We start from the raw sequence: 24,495 nt of genomic DNA on the forward strand, positions 1-24,495 counted from the left end.
CATGATGTAGCTGCTGATTTTCAGTGCCACATATGGAAATGGGTGTTATAACTCTCTGGAATGTTTAGGAGAGAGCAACCTTGGTGGTAAAGGGTGCAGAAACACTCATTTATTTATTAAACAGATGGCTTTTATGAGCCAGGAACTATGTTAGAATCTATCAGTAGAAGTAGAGTGAGAGTTCTGTGGCTCTTCTGTCCAGTAGACTACCAAGAAAATTATTTTGCATCTTTCTTCATTGTTCATATCATTGTCATAACCAGATTCTGAATACTATGACCATGATAACACATATAAACAACACACACAAGATACATAACTCATGGGAAGAATGATGGGAAGAGATATTGTTTTTTAAAAGATCAACCATTCTTTTAATAATTTCAAATAATGAATTTTTACTACATGACAGACACTCTGAAAATTTTGTCTAAGAATATCTACCTCTGATGGAGCAATAACAATTTAAAGAACACTAAGAACAATATTCCAGGCACTATGATAATCATTCTCTATACATTTTTGGATTTATGGCTGACAAGAATCTGTAGGGTGGGTGTTATACCTCGACTTTGCAGAAATGTTTGAGTGGTCATCCTTGCTCTCGAGGATGTTTTAGTCTAGTAAGGGGTGGGCATGCAAACCAAGGACATATAAGCACACTGATGCAATGAAGTGCTGTAGACACATCAACAAAAGTTTGCAAGTGTAAGCAAAGTTTTGAGTTTGTCAGCTTGGTGAGAAAAGTAGGCAGGGCCACATTTTGAAGGATATAGAATTATATTTGAAAACAACATTTCATGTTTGTCATTAGCATTAAGCTAGGAGCTTGCAACTTATCCCTTTCTGCCTCCTGCTTCAACATGGCCAACCTTATTTCTTGGTTATTCCATTTTTTCTCAAGGATACTTATAAATAGCTGAACATTAAAATGAATCTCCTCTTGCAGTTGCTTTACCCATGGCTTCTGACCTTGAACTATACGATGTGACCGAAAACAGTTTGCGTGTCAGATGGGATGCAGTTCCTGGGGCCACAGGATACCTGATCCTCTATGCTCCTCTCACAGAGGGCCTGGCTGGGGATGAAAAAGAGGTAACCCTCTGTGTCCTACTGTAGTCCTAGAGTCTTTGACTTTTTAAAGATATCTATATATCTATATATCTATATCTATATCTATATCTATATATTCTATAAAAATTGAGTGTATAGAACTTAAAAAATTCAGATTAACAACAAGAAAAAAATTATTTGTAATCCTACTACCTAGAGATAATGATTTATTAACATTTAGCTAACAGTCTTTATGAATGCATTTTTTTGGGGGTATCAGAGATTGAATGCAGGGGTGCTTAACCACTGAGCCACATCCACAGCCTCCTTTTGGTATTTTTTCTAGAGACAGGAGCTCATAGAGTTGTTCAGTTCTCTGATAAGTTACTGAGGCTGGTTTTGTACTCGTGATCCTACTGCCTCAGCCTCCTAAGCTGATGGGATTACAGGAATGTGCCACCACACCTGGCTCGAATGCATTTAAAAATTTTTTTTTTTTAGTTGTAGTTGGACATGATACCTTTATCTATCTATCTATCTATCTATCTATCTATCTATGTGGTGCTGAGGATCGAACCCAGGCCTCGCATGTGCTAGGCGAGTGCTCTACCGCTAAGCTACAACCCCAGCCCCACAAATGCATTTTTAATACAACAAATGAAGGCAGTTTTGTAGCTTGTCATTTTCATCTCATTTAATGTGAATATCTGTCTGTACCATTAAAGAATATTTTATATAGTCATTTTGCATTTATAGTATCCATTGTTGGTTTGTACAGATTGTGTTTATACTCATATTATTGGACATAAGAGATAACTTGTATAAATTATGCTTGACGTTCTTAACATTCTTTGCATAATTGTGAATCTTTGCATAAGTGCCCAGTTATTTCCTTGGGATAGATTCCCAGAAATGAAGTTTCTTTTTTCAAAGGGGCATGCAAATTATTAAAGCTTATCCTAGATATTACCAGATGGTTCTAGAGGAAGTTTATATAATTTGTCTTACAATATACAGTTCATAAGTGGTTATTTCACCCATGAATACTGAATCATTATTTTTTTTTACTAATTTGAGACATAGACAAATATATCTCATTGATATGAATTTTGCATTTATTTTAAATCATGAATATTTTATTTCTAAATTATTTCTTTCAGTACTCAGGACTCATTTTTAATGTATGAGGGGGTGGGGATTGTTAGAATGCAAACATTCATGGAAAAAAGAAGTGTCTTGACCAGGCTGTGGAGTAGAGAAGAGAGGCAATTTGGAATTTGGTTCTCTAAGATTTTTTAAAACCTGCCTCTGCTGGCTGAAATCAGCAAAAATTAGTGAAAAATATGGTGAATCTGAGTATCCAGAACAGAGCATTGGTGACCTGCCTTTTCTTATTTCCAAGACTTAAAAAATGTTTTCCATTCAGATGTAAAGTTGATCTTAATTGTTTTGGTAGAAGAAAAAGTTAAAAATGATGCTGGAAAGATGCTAAGCTACACTAGAAAAGAGAAAAATTATAATTAAAGGAGTGATGATTCCAACAGACTAGTGAAGTAGTCTGATAACAGCATGCAGCGGTGAGCATGTGGGAGACAATCACTCCTCTATGCTGCAGGTGTGGAAGCTGCTGCAGCCGCTTTGAAGGATATCTTGAAATTTCATCTGTTAAAGATATATGCTGTCTGGATATGTATCATAGGGAAGTGTTTTCAAAATTTTTTTCAGTGAGGCTACTTGGTCAGGACAAAACCTGGCAAAGAACTAATATGACCATGGGTAGAGGAATGGAAAACAGTAATGTAGTTATAGAAAAGACTCTCATAAAAGAATTAATAATGTAAAATCTGTCCCTATGCATCAATGAATCTTGAAACATTATTGACAGAGAAAAAATAACAAATTATAAAAAGATCATGTTGATAGGGTCTCATTTATGTGTTTTGTCAAACATATAGGACCATAGATTGTTATCAGATTCAGATACATATGTACAGAATTAAAAAAAGATATATATATATGTATATATATATATATATATATATATACATATATATATATATATATATATATATATATATATTTCCAAAAGTTTGAGAAAGAACTTCTGTTTTATTTGAATATATCAATTCTTTCTAAAATAAGAACTGAAATCGATATGACAAAGTTTTCATTTTGAATTTGACTAAGGAGGTAAGGGATACACTGGGGTGTATTATATTATTTTCTACACACTCATGTTATATGATGTAATATTTAAAAGTTTAAAAATTGAACTTGTCAGTAACACTTGTAGTTGTGGGGCTGGAGACAGTTTTATGAAGTTTTTTTCTTTCATCCTTTCCAAACATAAAGTGAACCTGTCACACAATTGGCTCTTGGTTGTTGCACAACTGAGATTATTGGCTAGTTGACCAACTGCAAAGATTAGAAATAGTATCTCAGAATCAAGAAGCAAATTGTTAATTCAGGTATCAAGGTGGGCTTATCATTTCTGAACACTAGAAGGGGCTTTCAATCCAACCAGATATGCCTCATATTGAATGGAGTGGTAAAACTAGCCCAACTCAATTGAGCTCGAAGTAAAAACTGGGCATCTGGCCAGAGCACTGGTTAGAATTAGCAAGTAGTGACAGATGCCCACTTAGCCCTGCCTCCAGCATGCTGGCCTGGCTTTTTATCTCTACAGGATATTTCTGATTCAGTTCCACCCACACTCTTCTGGGGCCCAGACGCCCAACATTGTTCTTCTGGTTGGAATTGCCATTTTTCCATATGTAAAGAGTTATCCTAATACAGGATGCATGGGTATGTTCAATTTTATGTAGTTCCATATTATGTGTTCCCAATATAAAATACAAAACAATTTAAAAAATAGTGACTGAAGCCTATTTGATATAGAGGTTGTGAGGAGATACAAAGTCTTATTCCACAAAGCCTCACCTTTGAAAGTTCCAGTTGGATCAGCAGGAATTAGACATTGGCAAATGATCTAATTACATGTGTTCTTTTCAGATGAAAATTGGAGAGACCCACACAGACATTGAGTTGAGTGGGTTGGTCCCCAATACGGAGTACACAGTCACAGTTTATGCCATGTTTGGGGAAGAAGCCAGTGATCCTGCTACAGGACAAGAAACAACATGTGAGCATTTCAGTCATTTTGATGAAATACTGTCATAAAAGTTCAAATAAATGTTAGGATTGGAAGTACCAGTTTAGGTTGAAATCTTTTAGAAACCTATTGTAATATAGAAAAATGCGTATTTTATCTAGGGGAAAAATGCATTTTTTAAAAAAATATATATTTTTTTAGTTGTAGACAGACATAATACCATTATTTAGTGTTTTTTAATGTGGTACTGGGGAATGAACCCAGTGCTTCACACGTGCTATGCAAACACTCCACCACTGAGCCACAACCCCAGCATGAAAAGGCATTTTTTCTATCTTATATTATAATGAGTGAAATGGATATCAGAACTGAACTTGAACATCCTTCAGATAATTCCACCTGTGTCTCTGTCTGAATCCAAATGCTGAATCTGGATGGAGAAAGAAGAACTCTACAAGAGCTTCGAATCCCAGCAGCTGGGATGGGAATTTTAGCTTAGGTCGTATTTCAGCTGGGTGACAACGGGCAAGTATTGTAACTATTAAAAGAAGAACAATATCTTACAACATGTGGTTGATATGAGATTAAATACAGTACTACATGTGAAAGCACTTAGCACATGATTACTCAATATCTGTTTTCCACGCATCAAGATGAATAATTTTTTTTTCTAAAAATCTTTGCTATCCTTTTATCTGAGCCTATTATTGTATTTTTTTTTAAGTTGACTAAGAAATTTTTGGCAAGGCTAGTCTTGACTTTGTGTTTGGTTGATTTTTGCCATGTTGGGGACCAAACCCTGTACTGCACATGTTAGGCAAGTGCTCTATCACTGAGCTACATGCCCAATCCTATAGCTAATTTTTAGTAAATACATGGACTTTATAATACTTTTAGGAAATGTAGACATTATCTATATTTTAAATATATGCCAATAGTCTGGTTTATGTAACTACCCTGGTTTACTAATAAGTCTTCCCATAAACTACTGAAAACATGGTTCTATTCATCATCTTTTGAAACACAGGAAAGTTCAGGAGGCCCGGGGTACTTGCCCACCACTCTGGGCCTTGGGAAGAGATGAGAGAAACTTTCTGTAGTGCCTTGGAAATTCTACTTGGGAAATACATAACAGAAGTTTAATGCTAAGGAAAGATGTTTTCACACCTTCATTCTACGTTAATTAATACTGTGTTCTCACACTTCAGAGAAAGACTGGTGCAATTAAAATAGCAAACAAACAAACAAAACAGGGACAGAAGAAAAGAAATGAATCTTACTAGAAAGTATCTAATATACTTCTTGACTTGATTAAAAAAAAAAGAAAGAAAGAAAAGAGGTACTAAAGGTGATGTTCTGGGTAACAGTCCCTGAGACTGGCATTTTTCTGTATTAAGGAAACTGGACTTTATTCTGTTATGTTGCCAAATACAACTGAATTGCAGAAAAAATGTAGAGTGAAGTGTGCAGAATGATTGTTATATTGCTTTTCTCTTTCCTATACTTTCTCTCTAGCCCCTTAAGTATCAAGAAGGTCACTGACTCCTATAAGTTCTTTATTAGCAAGAAATCAGTATGTATTACATTCAAGAAAGAATTGGCATTTGGGATGGGGAGTATTATGCCTGTGACTATGGCCTGTAATTGTCAAATTTGTCTTCAAAGTTTTTCCTCTGTTGGCTCTATCAGCACCGTTGGATATTGTGGAGTGTGTGTATGTGTGTGTGTGTGTGTGTGTGTGTGAGAGAGAGAGAGAGAGAGAGAGAGAGAGAGAGAGAGAGAGGAGATTAGCTAGCATACTGGTCAATATCACCAGCTCCTATATCAACTCCCTGGGTTAAATTCTTACTGGTCTTCTGCTCCTAGTAACTGTGATTTTGACCAAGCTACCTACCTTTAGTTATGAATATAATGGGAATGATTACAACTTCATCCTTGCAGTCTAATGAAAGGTTTAATGGGATAACATGTTATGTGTCACACACACCCATGGAAAGTACTCAATAAATGTTAACAATTATTGATACTATAAATCTATACTTGAAGTCTCATGAAACTCTCAAATATTATGAACAATTTTCAATATGTTGAATCAGAAGAGGCTCCTTGAAGAAGTTAAAGAAGCTATGGAGCTAACAGCCAGGAGTCTGCAGAAATATTTCTTTGAATAATTTTAAAGTAAAGCAGAGTAAGAGAGTATTCATTTTTAATTTAGTGTCAAAAAGCTAATATGATAGTCCAGGGCAGGTAATTATTCGTTGATTCCCTGAATATTTATTGAGTATATTCTATATTGGAGACAGAGCTGGGAACAAAATTAAGCCAAATTCTTCAATCCCCTGAGATTTCAATATGTTTAGGTGTGGGGGGGTGGAGAGAGGGGGGAGGGAGGAGGGAGAATAAACCAAAAAAATGTGCAGAAAAAAGCATAAAATGAGAAAATTGCTAGGGGAGCATCGGGATGGAAAATCCCAGCACGAAGGTGGTGTGTGTCCAGGCCTGAAAGAGGTGAGGACAGCAGCCAGGCAGGTACCTGGGGGAAGAGCCTCGTAGGAGACTGGCTAGCAAGTGCAGAAGCCTGTGTGAGTGTGCTTGGAGGTTCCTGCACCAGAGGAGATGCCAGCAAGTGGCATGAGCCAAGGGCAGGATGGTGGGAGAGAGAGCAGTAAGATGGCAGTGGGCCAGTTATGGAGGGGTAGAATGGTCACTGTAAGAACTAGAGAGTTGGGGGCCATTTGGACAGATTTGCCCAGAGGAGCAAACGTATATGGCATTGGGTTTTACAGGAGCCCACTGGCTGCCCACTCACGGTGAGCAGTTAGAGACCATCGAGAACTCTAAGCCAGGTGGGGAGAGTGGCTTCCATCGTGTCAGTAGCAGTGGGCGTCATGGAGAAGTGGTCACGATCTGGATATTTATTGAAAGCACTGATGGTGGATTAAAAGTGGGTTGTGAGATAAAAAGGAATCCAGGACGACACCAAAGTTTTGGGCCTGAGTGACAGGAAACATAATGTTTCCATTTGCTCAGAAGGAAAGACTGGGGAAGAAGTTTGGGTCAGTGGGGCAGGTTTTGAAGTTAGTTGGAGATGCCTAGTAGACACCCACGTGGAGATGGCAGATGGCGTCTTCCTCATTTTACACACAGAAATCATGGAGCTGAGAGGTAAAGCGACTTTGCCAGAGTCACATGAGAGTCAAGTGAAATAGCTGAGATTTTGTTTCACTGTCCTTGTTTTTAATCCATTAGGATTTTTATTTATACTAGGCTATAATGATAGCACTGACCAGAGGAAAAAGGCACAAAATATTACTTAAATCTTATTTATTTCTAGGGATATGTATCTTTATTACTATAATTCTTTATCAGGAAAACTTTTTCGTTGCTAAGTAGACGACTCACTGTTTATTTTGGATTATAAATTCTTATCCTGGTGACATTTTTCATATGAAATAGAAGATAGTGTTTCTTGTCTTTTTTATATGATTTAAAATTCTAATTATTTTCTATTCCATTTACTTCGAAGTGCCTTTATCTCCACCGAGAAACCTGAGAATCTCCAATATTGGCTCTAACAGTGCTCGATTATCCTGGGACCCTACATCAAGAAAGATCAGTGGTTACCGGATTTTATACACCAGTGCAGATGGGACTGAAATCAATGAGGTAAGGTACAGAACAGGATATGAATTTTTCAGGCCACTGTGTGGAGTTATCAGCTGCATATCCAAAGGCTACTGGCTTAAAGCAATACTAATTATATTCTTTCATCCTTTCTATGGGTAAGAAATTGAGGCTTGCATGTGCAGTTGTAGCTGCAGGGTCACACATGAAGTTAGATATTAGCTGGAGTTGGCATCTTCTCAATGGCTTCTTTTTTCATGATTGTTTTTGGTTATGCATGACAATAGAATTTATTTTGATATAATTATACAAGCATGGAATATATCTTATTCTAATTAGGATCCCATTCTTGTGGATATACACAATGATGGAATTCACTTTGGTGTATTCACATATGTACAAAGAAAAATTATTTTGAAGTTATTTCACTGTCTTTTCCTATCCTCCCTTCCTTCTCTTCATTCTCCTTTGTCTAATCTACTGGATCTCTATTCGTCCCTTCTACCCCTTATTGTGGGTTAGCTTCTACATATCATCAAAAAACATTTTACCTTTGGCTTTTTTGGGACTGGTTTATTTCACTTAGCACAATAGTCTCCAAATCCATCCATTCACGGGCAAATTTCATAAAGTCATTCTTCTTTGCGGCCGAGTAATACTCCATTGTGTATCTGTATCACATTTTCTTTATCCATTCATCTGTTGAAGGGTACCTAGGTTGGCTCCCTAGCTTAGCTATTGTGAATTTGTATGTCTGGTACTTGCTCTGGGAAGACTGGAACAGATGGAGTAAACCTTTGTGTCTCTAAGTAGACTTTTCACATGATGCTTCTGGCATGCAGCTTTAGGGGAGTTGGCACAGGAGTCCACAACACATGTCTAGGGAGAGAGAGTACAAAGTGGAAGTTACAATGACCCGGGCTCAGAAGTCATTTGAGATTTCCTCTACCACATTCCACCACTAGGAGATGTCACAAGCCCCTGCCTGTATACAAGGCAGAGAAACAGATTCCACCTACCACAGGAGGCTTGTCAGTCACATACGAGGAGCATGTATGATGGGAGATGTACGCTGACGTGACCATCTTGGGAAAATGCAATCTTCCATGGTGGATGGGGCTGGGAAAGTGTGTACTTTCTTGGACGAATCAAACTAGAAACAGAGTCAACATTATCCAGTTTATCTCTGCTTTTGAATAAACTGACATCTGAAAGAGTTAGGTGAGACAAAATTAAAAAGATGAACAATTCTACTTTTGTATAGAAAGGTGCTTTCAAATATTAGAACTTAGTAAACTCATGAAGAAGCAGAATCATGCGTGCCATGACTAATACTTTCAGAAATTCTTTCCTTGGAACTATGTTTTGGTAAGATAGCAAAGTTATTTTTATTTTATTTTTCCTCATCCTGGTCCAGGAAGTTAGGACAAAGAAATATGTTGGATTGCATCACTTCTATTTTATCATCAAATAAAGCAAGTATTTTCATATATCAAGATAAAAATTTTCTACAGTTAAATCTAGGCAATAGTTTACGGAATGCACCTTCACAAGGGAACTTGTATATAATGCATGGCCCATAAATGCACATTTATAATCTACAGGAATACAGCTCAACAGCTCTCATTAAGACTGCATAAATCCTGAGGGTAAATAGTTTTGATGAGTTGGGGTCATTGGGACTAGTTGCTTTGTGTTTGAAGACAGAAACCTAGAGCAGTAAAAAGATTGAAATGAAAACCGCTGAGTGATGGGTGTCTCTCTTTCACCAGTGATAAAGAAACCACTTTCCCAAAAGTTGCAAACTTAACCCTGTAGGAGGATCAGATGGATAAAATAAATGTGCACAAACAGATACACCTGCAAAGAAATACACTTTCACCGGTTTTTCCTGAAACATGAGGTTAACTTACACTATATATTGCGTTCCCATTTTGAGGACATAGATGTAGAAGAAATTCTCTACTGAAAGGCAATTTGAGACCAGTGATCAATGGTAATGGACAATGGGCTTTGTCAAGTGCCATCCAAGAAGCAGCAGGTCTCAGCTCCTACTACGCCCAGGGAGCTGCCAGGTCATGGGACTCTTGAAGAGATAGACAGACTTCTATTTCTGTATGAAATTTACCAATTTAAAAATTGAACATCCCAAATAACATGACAGCTATATTCACCAATAAATGTTTCTTTATTGTGGAGCACGCTTCCTTAGCAATAACTTCTATAAAATAGAAGTACCCCTTCATATAGGTAGGCTGTATTTATGGCTATGTAATATATAACATAAGTATATAATGAAAAAGACTGTTATCTTTGTCCATTCAAGCTGCTATAGCAAATTGCCTAGACTGGGTAACTTATGCCTAGACTGGGTCACTTAGAAATTTACTATTCATAGCTCTGGCAGCTGGAAAGCCCCAAATCAAGGTACCAGCCGATTTGGTGTCTGGTAAGGGCATATTGCTCATCATGGACACCCACCTGTGTCCTCACATGGTGGAAGGAGCAGATGATTCCATAGAGCTTACAAGGGCACTAATTCTTCATGACCTAATTACCTCTGAAAGGCCCCTCTTTTTACTATTATTACACCAGGAATTAGTTATCAACTTATGAATTTGGGAGGGGGAACACAAAGATTCAGATCCTAGTTAGCAGTTATGGCCTCATCTAGTATTTTGCATTTTTTAATTTTTGCAAAGAATGGCCCTACACAAATATATTTGTTGAGAATGTATGAATTAGAAACTATGCTAAAGTTGAATTTAAAATATGAATCAATGGACTCTGAATGAAGATCTAAGAAAATTTTATTTGAATAGAATGCATTAATGCTGCTTGGATTTTTTTAAATATTTATTTTGACTGGTGCATATGTTTTCTCATTTCTTGATTTTTTTGGGGGGGCGGGTACTGGTGGTTAAACTCAAGGGTGCTTAACCACTGAGCCACATCCCTAGCTCTTTTTTGTATTTTATTTTAGAGACAGGGTCTCACTAAGCTGCTTAGGGCTTGCCAAGTTGCTGAGGCCAGGTTTGAACTCATGATCCTCCTGCTTTAGCCTCCCAAGCTGCTGGTATTATAGGCTTGTGTCATCATGCCCAGCCCTAATTTCTTGATTCTCAAATCCAACATTGCTGCATAAGTATATCTTTTACTTAAATGAGGTACTATTTTACCTGACCTGGGAATATATGATCTTTGAGAGTGAATATTTCTACCAGTTTTGCTTTAATTTCTATGAATTTAAGTTTTTATGTTTAGATAATGCACAACTGGGACTTTAGGAAATCCCCCTAAACATTCTGGAATGAACTAAAATCTACTTTGAAGATAACATGAAAGCTTTTATTTTAAAAACAGTTAACATTTCTCCACTTCCCTTCCTCCTCCCCTTACCTTCCCTACCTAACTTCCCCTTCCGCCCACTCTTCCTCCTTCACTTTCTCTCCCCTCTCTATCTTTTCTGTAATGTCCCCCTTCCAACTTTTTGGAGATGGGACAAGAAAAGTAAACCAGGACACATCAACTGATGATGATAATGATGGTGGCAATTGTGCTGATGATAATGGCAGCTACCGCTCGGATGTTTACCTGAGCCAGGAGCTGAGTGTTCTGGAGAGAATCTCATGCAGTCTTTACAGAACCAAATGCCGGAAAAGCATGACTTGTCAGATGATGGACAGAGGCCATCTCAGTCTGCATTTACTGTAAAAGGATCTGGGAAGTATACATACGTGATGGAGAATTAGTGCTGCCGTTTGAATTTCATAAATGCAAAGGCCACAGTTTTTAGACCCTTGAGAGTGTGGTTCCCAACAGCAGTGACTCAGTTGCACAGCCCAGAGAGCAGCCCAAATCCCTCATTGCTCATCGAGGACTCTTCATCCTTCCCAAATTAGGCAAAGTTAAGCTTTTAGCTGGACTCATAAAATCATTCTCAAAAAATAGTTGCAAAACATTGAGATCATGATAATTTGTTACCCTTTCTTCAGATTCTTCTCTTACATTTTTAAATCACCACCAACAAAACCAGTTCCAGAACTAATATTTTAAAACCTAATATTATAATAAAAATAAATGATACCTGAAGTCTTCATAAAATAAAATAATCAATGATTAAATTGTTTAAAATAGTCTATTCAGTATCAAATAAAATGCTTTAGTAAATAAATTAGATCCTTTTAAATAGACTATCTATATAAAAGACTATGTATCTATCACGTTTTTTCCCATTTAGTCTCTCAGTGTACCTAAAGAAATATGATTTTAACAACTTTTGTGTATGTTTGATATATTTTCCTTCCTATTATTCACAGATTTGAGACTTAGAAATCTGTGGTCAAGGACTAAGGGAATTCCATTAGATAGTTTTATAACTACTGAAGTCAGTTAACTCTTTGGACCTCAGGTTTCTCTTTGGAAACCCATTCTTATACATGGGAAGGACCTCTAAACAAAATAACGTGTCAAGTTCTTGATACTAGGTGCTCAATACTTCTTAGCTGTGATGATTCAAAGCAATAGAAAGCAATATCTAAGTATAATTTTGGAAAATATGTCTGGAACTCATATTTTGAATATGGATTTATGTTCTCTCTGAGTTTAAAAATTAAAACCATACTGGAAAAAGAGAATAGGATTTAGAGTTGGAAACACCTGGGCTTAAGTCCTTGGCCCTAGCTGGTTTCCTCTGGGGCAAGATCCTTACTCTTCCCATCTTCAAATTGGGGGTGACAGTCAGCGACCTACAGGCTATGGTAAGGGTCAAGTGCCTCTGTGTGTATAAAACATGCAGATAATGCCAGGCTGGGACAAACACAAGATGCTAAGGACAAGCTATAAAGTTATTGATCCTTGTGTCAGGAGAAGATGCAGAGTTTCAGTGAACTATTGCTATGTGACAGAAACTCAGTTTAAAACGGAGGACCATGGTCAGACAGTATGGCAAAGCTCAGCAGGGACGGCTCGTCTCCACCCTGTGGGTCAGCTGAGGTGACTCTTGAGTCCCTCTGGACTTGGGGGCTGGAACTGCCAAGATGACATCTCCCCAGTCTAGTATCTCAACTGGGGTGACCTGGAAGGTAGGCGTGACTGGCCCTCCAGCAGAGTGGCTCAGGGTTCTAGTTCCATAAAATGGAAGCTCTGCTCTCCAGGTGGGTACAATTTTGGATCTATAGTTAATTCCTTCTGTGGTCTCTGGACCAGATCTTAATTTATATAAGCCTTTTCTTTTCTTATCTCTTTTTTTAAAAAAAGCTTTTTGGAGTTTTATCTTCATTTTCACTTATTTTATTCATTAGAGAATACAGTTAAACATACAGTGGCAAAGAAATTAATTGAGGCCCTGCCTGCAAGGGCTCAACAGGAGACAGACATTAAATAAACAAAGAAATAAAAAGCTTTCAAATGTCACTGTGCCAGGGAGGAAACTACAAGGGCAGTGTTAGAGAAATGTGGAAAGAGAAACCTAAACCCTCTGAGGAGGTGATATTTAGGGACATCCTGCCAGATGAGGAAGACCTAATTTTGAAAAGAGCTGAGTAATAGGGTCACAGACAAAATGAATTGCTTGTGCAAAGGCCCTGAGGTGGAAAAGTTGAGTCTATCACTGAAACCATTGTGGCTGGAGCTTAATGACCAGTGGTTCCTTAGGATTATAGCAGAGAGGACTTGTGCTCCAGATCATGCAAGGACATCCAAACCCAAACCCAGGGTGCTTGGCTTTGGTTTGGGAGGCAGTGGATAGCCAGTGAAGGTTCTAATGGGTAAAGGTTGTTTTGATGGCCACGAGCAAACTCAAAGGATGAATGGTTTTCTTTTTAACTTTGGGTGGCCCTAGCTGGTTTCCTCTGGAGCAAGATCCTTATTCTTCCCATCTTCAAATTGGGGGTGACATTGACAGCACTGAAACTAGAGAACTTATTGATGTCACTCAACAATGGCCCCTGAAACCATTCTAAGTGGAACCTAATTTGGCAGTCTACTCTCAGATAAATATGACCATTGTTTCAATGGTCTAGGCTGTTGTCAGAGCTAAGGTACCTTGTTTTAAGTCATTGCAAGTTTTCGTGAGGATTAATTGAGAAGGCGTGTGAAGGCCCGGGCTTTGCACCACATGTAGGTTCCCCAGCATGTTCCCCTTGGCAGCCCAACACCTAGCCTCTCAATGATGAGATGGGTCTGCTCCTCTTTCTCTCTCCTCAAGGTTGACTTTGATTAGGACTCTGCCTGATAGATCCTCCTATCCTCTCCTCTTTGTTTTCTTTCCTCAAGGTCAATTCTTTGTTGTAAAGTTCTCTATTCTAACCCTTCCCTCTTCTTACATTCTTGTGGATATCGTCAGGACTTCATCCCTTATGTACCCCCAAAAGGTTCATATATATTTTCCCAAATAAGTCTTTCTGTGAAAGATAAAGGGATATTTCAAATGTTTACTAGTTTTGACTGTTTTCTTTAGTGTTAATACCCTTCCTCTGCATGGTTGGGTACCTGTGTCTGTACATCACTCAGCCCTGGAACCAGCAGAGCCCAGGAAGTAAGACCAAAAGCCAGCTGCTTCTCATAGATCTGTCTGGAAACATTAAATGTATTTATATCAGCCTCTGAGGTTGTGCACACTTAATGTTCTTCGGGAATGGAAACAATATTGGTTTTAAAGTTGTCCTGAGAATTAACCGGCAGGAAATCTATTGAAGGGTGTAAAATTAGAATAGTGTATATATAAACTGACTGGTCTTATAATTCAGGAGGCTTTTTGAAGTATTTTATAGCCCTGCTCTCTGCCAAGTGAACTACAGACCATAATAAAATGATTGCTATATTTAGAGAACATCGGATACAGCTACTGTGACGATTCTCTCTTGCAGGTTGAGGTCGATCCAATCACTACGTTCCCTCTGAAAGGTTTGACGCCCCTCACCGAGTATTCCATTGCCATTTTCTCCATCTATGAAGAAGGGCAGTCTTTGCCTCTGGTTGGAGTTTTCACCACAGGTAAGCCTCGTTAGGTTTTGGAAGTTTTGCAAAAGTAACCATATAGAAACCAAAACCTAAAACAGCTTCTTCAGTTGTGATTTTAAAGATATTGCATTTTCACTTTTAAAATATTATTAACAAACAATTACATAGCTAGCATATGTACTAATTGTTTTGTACCAGAGTGAAGAAAAGAGAGAAGTTTGTCTCCCTTTAAAAGGTCTAAGTTTTAAAAAGCATGTGCATTCTTCTTATTCTAATCTCACACCTTCTTCTTTTATTCCTTGATGTAAACGATTTGCTTCCCTTTTCCATCCACGTGTGTTCATTAAGTTGCATTTCCAAATACTGATATCCAATCATTTTGGCCAACAAAAAAGTGACAATTTCTTAATACTTAACCTAATGCATCATTATAGCTATTTCTGTTTTCATGGAGCCTAAAAATATTAACACAAGAAAGAATGTCTTAAATACTAAACTTAAATAGAATGTATGCATACATGATTTTCCTATTCTATATTTACTCTGTAGTTGCCCAAGAAATTATAAAACATTTTTCCTCCTGGTGCAACAATTATATTGTTTGCCTTCTGAATTTGTCAATTGGCCTCAGACACAAATTTATTTCTGTATTGAAGAGATGAAAGGTAATTTAGAAAGAAATGAGAGTACTGATTGAGAAATGTTTACAGAAAGATACAATAATTTCACAAAATCTTGGAAGGTCTGATAAATAACATTTCACTCCTGATGACATCCATGTGAGAATATTAGAAAGATGAAGATTCTTCCCCAGAATGTAGTACCAGTGAATAATTTAATCACTGAAGCAAAAAAGCCTAAAAGGAAACATTTCTCCAGTCGCTGGGGTACCATTTTGTTTATTTACTCAAAATACTGGGAAGATAATATCTTTATAAAATTATGAATATAGCATTTTTATTTTTTTCATGCTTAAAAGAGGCAAATAAATAATCTAAGGGTTCCAGAATTACTGGGACAAAATTTGAAAGTCTGCTATTTCCATGGTTTTCCTAATTTATGCTGTTGGTAGATGCTGGAAGTTGAAATGTAATGCCACACTAGACTGATGGGCACTGCCTTTCCTTCTATGGTTTTCCAAAAGCAAAAGATTCCTTATGGAGACTTTTCTTCCCACAGCCCCTGGGAGCTGTTTGGGTTTTGGCTTTCTGGCCCTTTCATTTCCCTAACAAAATCTTCCTGTGCTTCCAGAGGAAGTTCCAGCCCAGCAATACTTGGAAATCGACGAGGTGAAGACAGACGGCTTTCGAGTGACCTGGCATCCCCTCTCTGCCGAGGAAGGGCAACATAAGTTGATGTGGATTCCAGTCTATGGTGGGAAGACCGAAGAGGTAAGTCGTCTGAAAGAGATGAAAATGGATCTGGAGCATGTTCTGTGCTGCATGGGAGTTGGTCTTCATTTTAAAACAGATTGGGAATCCCAGAGGTCATTAATATTGCGCAAGGCATGGAGTGTCACAAAGGTCAAACCATATTATTTTTCTAAGACTAAAATGCATTGTCTCCAAGGCTTCAGTCATGTATCTAATATATTTCTAGATTCTTTTACTTTCCTACAGAACGTGTAATAAAAACTTCAAAGTACCACCTTTAGAATATTAATAATATTGATAATTAAAACTGATTTTAGCAGCCTTGGTATTTGTTATGCTTCATCATTTCTTGATTACACTCAGAATGACATTTTTTTCCTTGTTTTTTTTTTTTAAAGCGCATTTCCCCCCCTTTTTAATTAAACTAAAACTGATTACTAAGCACTACATACTTTTTAGGTTGATCTAAAGGAAGAGCAAGACTCATATGTTATTGAGGGTCTGGAACCTGGCACTGAATATGAAGTCTCGCTGTTGGCTGTACTTGATGATGGAAGTGAGAGTGAGGTGGTGACCGCTGTAGGGACCACACGTAAGTCTTGTTCTGGGGCAAGTGGGACTTCAGCAGCACCCACCATCCACACTGACACTCCCTTCACCACACCAGGCTCCCTCTCTATCTGCCTTGTCCCTGGCTATGGAGTCTTCAATTATTCTCTGTCCTTCAGAGTTCGCCATATATCCCTACCTTCCATGAAACAGTCATGTGAAAAATCTTAACATTCTGAATCCTTACACTGTGAGGAAGTGATCATATCTGTCTTATTCATTATTGTATTCTCCACACTTAGCACAATTGTTGGTTTGTTTTCACTGGATGATAAATATTCATTGGATTGATGGATGCACGAATGGATGAGTGGGTGGAAGAAAGGATGGAATAATTTTTGAATGAATAAATTGGCAAATAAATAAACCTATGGCTAACAGGTCCAAGAGTTTCTGGAATTTTCCAAGTTGATCATGGTTCCAAGAATTTTGTACAAAAAAATTTACTCATTGATTGATTTATTCCTTCATTTTTTAAAAAAAATGTGAGCTATTAACTGCGTATTAAACTGTCTTAGATTGGGTTTCCTGGAATCAGATTTTGAGACAGAAAATTGCATCCAGGAGGTTTATTGAAGAGTGGAGTTAGGAGACACTTATGTAAGAAACCCAAAAGTGTGAGATAGGGAATAGGGAGAAGCTGAAACTGAGCCTTCAGCTCATCCTGTTAAAAGCTCTAGGGCTAGAACCACCCTTCTGAATTGCCCCAAATTGTGGCAAAGGAGCTGGGCCTTTACATCCCCACATCACCCATCATTGGAGTTGCACTGTTCCTTGGCGGGGCAATTCCTAGAGCTATTGAGACTTGGCAGCCAGTATTCCAGCACCTGGAGAATAGATGTGTTCATCAGCACATGAATGCAAACACCTCTGCTGCTCCATTCCATGTGCACCCAGGGAGGGTACTGGAAAGAGACCATGCACTTCTTGCCAGAGCACATTGCCCTCCTTGGTGGTCTTGCTTGGCAGCCCTTTCACAACTTGGTCTAGCAACTCGGTTTAATTTCCTTTAATTATCACGGTTATGCCACTATTTCAAAATAATTGGGAGGTTTCATAATTTTGTGGATGTAATTCAGATGTTTATATGAAGTCTGGTATCTGTGATGTGAAACCAGCCTCTTTGGGCTTTGGTTTCCTTATTCATGGAACAGATATGCCTGCCTTACTTGTGACTCACTTTTCTTGTCTTCCAACCGTAGTCAAGTTTGTTGGAGGAAGAAAGTAAGATAATGGAGGTGACATTTTCTTTAAAAGTTATTAAGTGATTTATGCAAATGTATAGAGGTATTGTCATTATAAAATTTTAAAATAATGAATTTTTTTTTTAGTTGATAGTTTTTGGACAGAACCAGCCACAACCATAGTACCTACCAGCCCTATAACTTCAGGTAAGAACACACAGGAGACCATTTTTCCAATACAGAAGTCATATTTTATTTAATATTATAATTAGGGAAGAGATGCTGCCCTCTTCCATGTCTACCAAACCGGTTCACATTTCCTGCCACTCAAACTCTCAAAATTTTCTTTACCATGGTACTCCAGCCTTCTATTACTCCAGCCTCCCTGTTAAATCTCTCTGCCTTTTTCATCTCTATCTCTGATTCCCATTCACCTTCCAGAGCATGTTAACATAGTAATATCGCTGGGGGTCTTTGCCCCCTCTTTATCTCAGAGATATCTCCTACTGCTCTGTTGAGAATTATTATGTCATGGTTTTTGTGCATTTTTGTGGGTAAATAAGATTTGGCTAGTCCACCAGCTATTTCCTCTCCCCTCCACTGCAATACACCTCCCAACTAGCTATCAGAGGTGACTAAGTAACATATACACTCACTTCGGTGGTTTACAGTTACCCATTCATTCATTCATTTCCTCTTCAACTAATCTTTACTGAGCCCTCCTTTGTGCCCTAACTTCTCTTTATTGTAACATCCAAGATCTTTCCTGATAGTTCCTGCTTCCCTTCCTGTCCTCAACTGTATTTCCTACTCTTTCTCCATTTTCTCCTGACATTTCGGAACTCCTTGCCTTGAATTGAGGAGTTCCCTCCCATTCCCACTGCCTGGTATCCTGCCAGGTAAATGTCCATCTTTTATCTCTTCTGCGACATTCTTCCTACTTTTGTCAAGGTTATGTCCTGTATATCTCAAAAGACCTAACGAAGTCAGACACACTGAAGGAATGCAATGAATGTTTTCAGAACGAGTGAATAAATGCATGAAGAGGAAGATGTAGTGGAGATGCGCAGGGGCAAAGGCAGTCAGGGCAGAAGGGAGAAAGGAGAAAAAAAAAAATTGAACAAATGAAGGAGCAGGCACCTCCAGAGATGAGGACACAGGTGAAGGAGTTTGGACAAGTGTCAGAGAGAAAAGATAAAATCTGTGGGCTGAATGGATAAAGGCACTCTGGATGAAAGAGTTGTTCTTGAATGACAAGTGTCAAAACCAAAATGGGGGACAGGTAGATGGGATGCGTGTTGGATGCTGATTGCACAGGAAGGGTGATGAGATCTGGTGCAGCAGGACCACTTCTCCAACACAGCGGTAGTGTGACCTGCTTATGTCTATGCTCGCCTTTGGGTTCATGGGTTGATTTTTCAGTCCAGGATATTTTCCCAGGATATCCTGAATAGTGTGTATGCAAGGCTGATAATCTAGAGCAGTCCATGACCTCATCTTGTAAACATCTCTTAAACCCATGCTCTCCTAAACCTGTAGTTACCTTGACTTCCCATTAACCACTAGAGTGCAGCTGTTCTTGCTTCATGTGGCTCTGCATCATAGATCTATCTTCAGTGATGCTCCTTGCCACTCCACAAGTAGTCTCCATGGCTCATTTTGGAATATGCAGGGGTTGAAAGTTCTTTAATCCTCGGTTGTGTTTATTTCAGCTTTCCAGACAGGAATCAGAAACCTGGTTGTAGATGATGAAACCACTTCTAGTCTGCGGGTAACATGGGACATTTCTGACAGCAATGTGGAGCAGTTTAGGGTGACCTACCTGACAGCACAAGGGGACCCTGCGGAAGAAGTGGTAGGAACGGTCTGTATAAATACAGCTGAATAGAAACTCCACAGACTTTCCTAACAGAACTAATGTCTCCAGAGACTAATGAAAGCTTTACTGCTCATTGCATGGTGACTCTACCAACTCCAGAAGCTAATGTTCTTGATAAACTCAAACTTCACTGCTGATTTCTTGATTAGCTTTCTAACTCCAATTTTTTTCCACACATGTGTTTCAAGCTATAAAACCTTTAAATCTTGTTTCTAACATTGCTTCTGCTGCCTTGATGACTTGGAACACCAAAATTGGGTCATAAAAGGTCTATCACATACTTATATCTGTAGATATATAGGTGGATAAAGTTTAAGATAGGTATTTAACATTTTTTTTTGCACTTGGCAATCAGATAAAAAGCTTTTCAAGCAAAGCACACATGAAAGGTCTTTTTTATGTAGTTGAAATGTTTCTAACAAAATGCCATCCATTAACAAATAGTTATTTTTTAAAAAATTTTACTGATATCAATTCATTTCAAGATTTATAGTAATTTCTTATATATCTTAATCATGGGTGTCTCCCCTCATGGATTTAGATTTTTATATGTCGTGTTTTCTTTAAGTTGATCTATCTTTATTTCTTTTTTCTATACGGCAAACCTGCCACCCTCTTAATCATGGCCTCCACATGTTCTCTTAATATACCATATTTAACTTTGTTTTGTAGATGTGGGTCTAGGAACCAGATAACTCCAGTGTTCAGCCAGAAGAAATTTGTCTTTTTCATCATGCAATATGATTTAGCGAGCCTCATTAATTGAAGTTTTGGTCTTGTGCTGCATTAGTTTTGACACTCTAAGAAAGAAATTTTTAAAATTCATCACTGCTCAAGAATAGGGTTATTCTTTCTTTCCCTTCCTGACTTAAAAAGTCTTGGGTGGAAAATCATTTTTATTTATGTGTATACATAAACTATTACTTGAGTTCAAATTTTTTTCAGGAGAGTATTGTATTTCTAATGGAAAGAGGAAAGCTTATAGGGCCCAATGAAGGCCTCAACAAGAACCCTATCCCTGTGAACAGCCAGAAGATCCATGAATTGGTCTGGGGATACTTATGGAAAGTTAATGATCTCAAACAAAATCCACTCTTACCATACATTTCAAATGATTCATGACTGGCAAATTTTTTAAAAAATGTACTTAAGTATGGCAATTAATGTAATAATTTGCAGTGTTTTATTTTTCCTAACATTGTCTTCCTATTATGGCTCAGTTCCTAAAAGTGAGATCCATAGAAACTTTCCAGACTATGGGTTTTTCATTTTTGTTTTTGTGAATTTTTCTTACTCTTTCCAAGAAACACATTAGCTTCTTGGTGAATTATTCCTGTTAATTAGGAAACAGTAACAATTTAATCTCACACATGCACTTGTGAGCTACACAAACCAAGGTGAAATAATAATAATATTTACTTTGGGCTGTTTCTAGATAATTTTCCCTTTGCTAGTTTCTTTCCTTTAGCACTGTTTATTTTTGAAACACTTGGACACCTACACGAAGGGGGAAAATGATCAAAGTCTTAGTCTGCCCCAGTTAAACAAACCTTTAATAAAAATGAAAAATATTGATATATTTGGTGGTGATTATTTACTATGCAGAAGTATTTGTTTTTATATTTTGCTTTTGCTGTATTAAAAAATGTACTGTAGTATTCATTAAATATCAAACTCTTTTGGTGCATCTTAATTAAACTAGATTTGTGCACACAGCTTACAAGCACTTTCTTAATTTATATAGGGACTCACCTGAGGATAGATTGAGAACTTGTTTCCTTGTTAGTGCTATACAAATGGATTAGTGTTATTATTAGAAATAGAAAGTGGGTGCATCTAAGTTTAGATTATGAAGCTAAGGTAGGACCATCAGATGTGGACCTATGCCAAAGAACATTGATCTTACAATCACACAGACCAAATGATACCTTAAAATAAGGATGCATACAGAGAAAGACAGATGATAAAAACATTATAAAAGCAAAAGGAAATGTGTCCAGAGAAGAGGTATGACTCCTAATATGTTTCCAAAATTTCCTTAACTATAAACACTGATTGTATTTGTATAAGGAAAGAATAAGAGAGCGTTGGAAACTAGTACAGGTATACATCATTGCAAACCAAAGAAAACAGGGTAATTAAATTTATAAGTTAAGGTATGTGAATTAATTATATAGATTCTAGGTATAATCAAATCTACCAGACACTTTCAAGAAAAAAAATTAAACACTTAGAAATAAAACTGCCTGCCAATATTTCATAAAGATTAACTTTCAACTCTTTTTTGAAATTAGAAAAAGTGGCAACGACATTGTCTCCATTGTGTTAGAGCAGGGAGATCTCTTATTTATTTATTAAAAACCAGACTTTCTAGAGCCTGGGTTTCAAAAGCATTAACCATGGCACACCTATAATCCCAGTGGCTCTGGAGGCTGAGACAGAAGGATTGCATGTTCAAAGTCAGACTCAGCACAAAGCAAGGCACTTAGCAACTCAGTGAGACCCTGTCTCTAACTAAAAATGCAAAATAGGGCTGGGGGTGTGGCTCAGTGGTTGAGTGCCCCTGGGTTCAAGCCCCAGTAACTCCCCCCCCCCCCGAAAAAAAGCATTAACCATGGCCTGAATTTTCAGTTGTAAGGAATTTTCTAGAGTAGGACTACTCAAAATGGACCTTGGTCTCCTACATGATAAGTTCAGATTTAACATTAAGCTTTTAAAAATGTGGATAGCCATTTGACATTGCTGCAACCATCCAAGAACAAGATGATGATCACTTTTCTAGCAAACTGGTATTATTGTATTTTATGCAGATATTGGTCTACAGTGGATTGGAGTTAAATCAAAATACAACCATTAACTCTTAGTCTTTAATCACAGAGAGTTCGAGAACCACTGTCTAAAAACAGATGGGACTGTTATAAAATGAGACTCCAGTGAGATACAGAGGATCCTTTTTCTACTCCAGGCAAAAATTTGCTGTTTGTGGCCCAGTCCACTATGAAGAAATTTGGGTCATAATGGAGCCAGATAAAGTTGCATTTCTGCAAAAATTAAAAACATGAAGTTTACTGGCAAAATTTTCATTCTATTTAACCATGAGCATCCTATATAGATTAGTTTTATAAATACAACCACCGTCTGCTTTTGCCTATATATTTGTGCACACAGCTTACAAGCACTTTCTTAATTTATATAGAAACCCAATTAAGGATAGATTGAGAACCTGTTTCCTCAAATGTTAGTGCTATACAAATGGATTAGTAGTATTATTAGAAATAGAAAGTGGGGTGCATCTAAGTTTAGATTATGAAGCTAAGGTAGGACCATCAGATGTGGACCTATGCCAAAGAACATTGGTCTTACAGTCACACAGAGCACAATAATACTTGAGGAAACACACACACACGCGCGCACACACACACACACATACACACACATTTGTTTGTTTGTTTGTTTTACTATGCTTTACCTAAACAAGCAGAGGCTAAGCAGGAAGAACTTTGCATACTCCAGAAATTTCCATTTCACTGTTCCAAATAAGTATCATGAGTGTAAAAAGTTTAAAGCAATACATTTGTGTGAGATAGGGGGCCAATGTTAAAATAAGGTGTGGACTCTATTCTCACATTTATGTTCCTTTACTGAGCTGGGTGGGCCTCAGTTTTACCATATGCAAATGTGTGAAATGACAAGGTGGTGATAAAGATTAAGCCAATAACTGTATTCAAATTCTTGAATAGTACCCAGCACATATACTTGCTAGATAAGTGAGAGCTATTGTTCTAATTCACAACAACAACTTGCTGGCAAGCAAAATGAATTCTTCAAAATAATCACACCACTTTTCAATATACCACAGGCTGAACTTGATTGGTTGCAAGGTCATGTGCTTTTCAATATGAAAGATGACCTTATTTAAGGAACATCCACATGGGTGGTTTGCTAGAAAGACAGCTTGGAATGAAAACCCTGGCTCTGCTCTCTGAAAGAGTAATATTTAAGAGAAATACCCCAAAGGAAGCTACACTGTCAGAGTAATATAAGTCAGGGCACCCACTGTCACAGTTCTTCCTTAAAAGTCCTTAATGTCAGGGTCGTCTGACTTTAGAATAAAGCAGAGCCCCTCTTTTTCATTGCTCCTTCCCAGGACCCTGTGTACACACATCAATGCAACTCTGTACCTTTCAATGCTCCTTCCTATGAGGAACAGAATCTTATTAATCTAAAATAAAATCATCTAATTCAGACTTCCTTTTTCATATTAAAAAAAACATTGCTTTTTAGAGCTTTGCAATATCTTAGCAACAGCTGATTCTGGGTTCAACTGGAGGCTTTCTAAGGCTTAATCCATGATTTATAGGTTTCTTCCTTCATCCAGGAGTAGACAGCACCGCCCTTTGCCTGCTGGCATTTCACCCAGCCCTTGAATGGAAAAGTCTCTAGCTGTTCTGGTCTTGTGACTCCCTTCAACCCATTTGGGTTAGTTCTTACATCCTAGTGTTTTTTCCAGGCCTGATTTTGTTCCTTAAATGGTCCAGAGATGTGCCAGCATCTAACTACTGGAGCACAGGCTGCAAATTTTGTGCTTTCAGCATTGAGCATATGGGGCTTTTCTGGTCCACACTATGCTCTTAGGGATGTGAGGTTTGCACTGCTGCACACTATGGTGTGTGGCACTCATGCTTGAGCAGTTAACCC

At 37.8% G+C, this 24,495-nt stretch overlaps 1 protein-coding gene across 5 annotated transcripts in view; it reads left to right on the forward strand.

The window, feature by feature from the left end:
- Col14a1 (collagen type XIV alpha 1 chain) overlaps positions 1–24,495 on the forward strand; it is a 201,008-nt gene that overhangs the window by 70,979 nt on the left and 105,534 nt on the right. For 4 of the 5 annotated variants that reach the window (XM_048802064.1, XM_015486420.2, XM_015486422.2 and 1 more), the window contains exons 12-19: positions 950–1,095; positions 4,066–4,195; positions 7,692–7,831; positions 14,659–14,785; positions 16,004–16,143; positions 16,585–16,717; positions 18,066–18,125; positions 19,631–19,782. In XM_048802064.1, the coding sequence (XP_048658021.1) occupies positions 950–1,095; positions 4,066–4,195; positions 7,692–7,831; positions 14,659–14,785; positions 16,004–16,143; positions 16,585–16,717; positions 18,066–18,125; positions 19,631–19,782 (1,028 nt within the window). The remainder of the gene's footprint in view (positions 1–949; positions 1,096–4,065; positions 4,196–7,691; positions 7,832–14,658; positions 14,786–16,003; positions 16,144–16,584; positions 16,718–18,065; positions 18,126–19,630; positions 19,783–24,495) is intronic. The other variant, XM_015486421.2, reaches the window with a different exon arrangement.

Source organism: Marmota marmota, unplaced genomic scaffold (assembly GCF_001458135.2).
Source record: "Marmota marmota marmota unplaced genomic scaffold, marMar, whole genome shotgun sequence".
Taxonomy (NCBI): domain Eukaryota; kingdom Metazoa; phylum Chordata; class Mammalia; order Rodentia; family Sciuridae; genus Marmota; species Marmota marmota.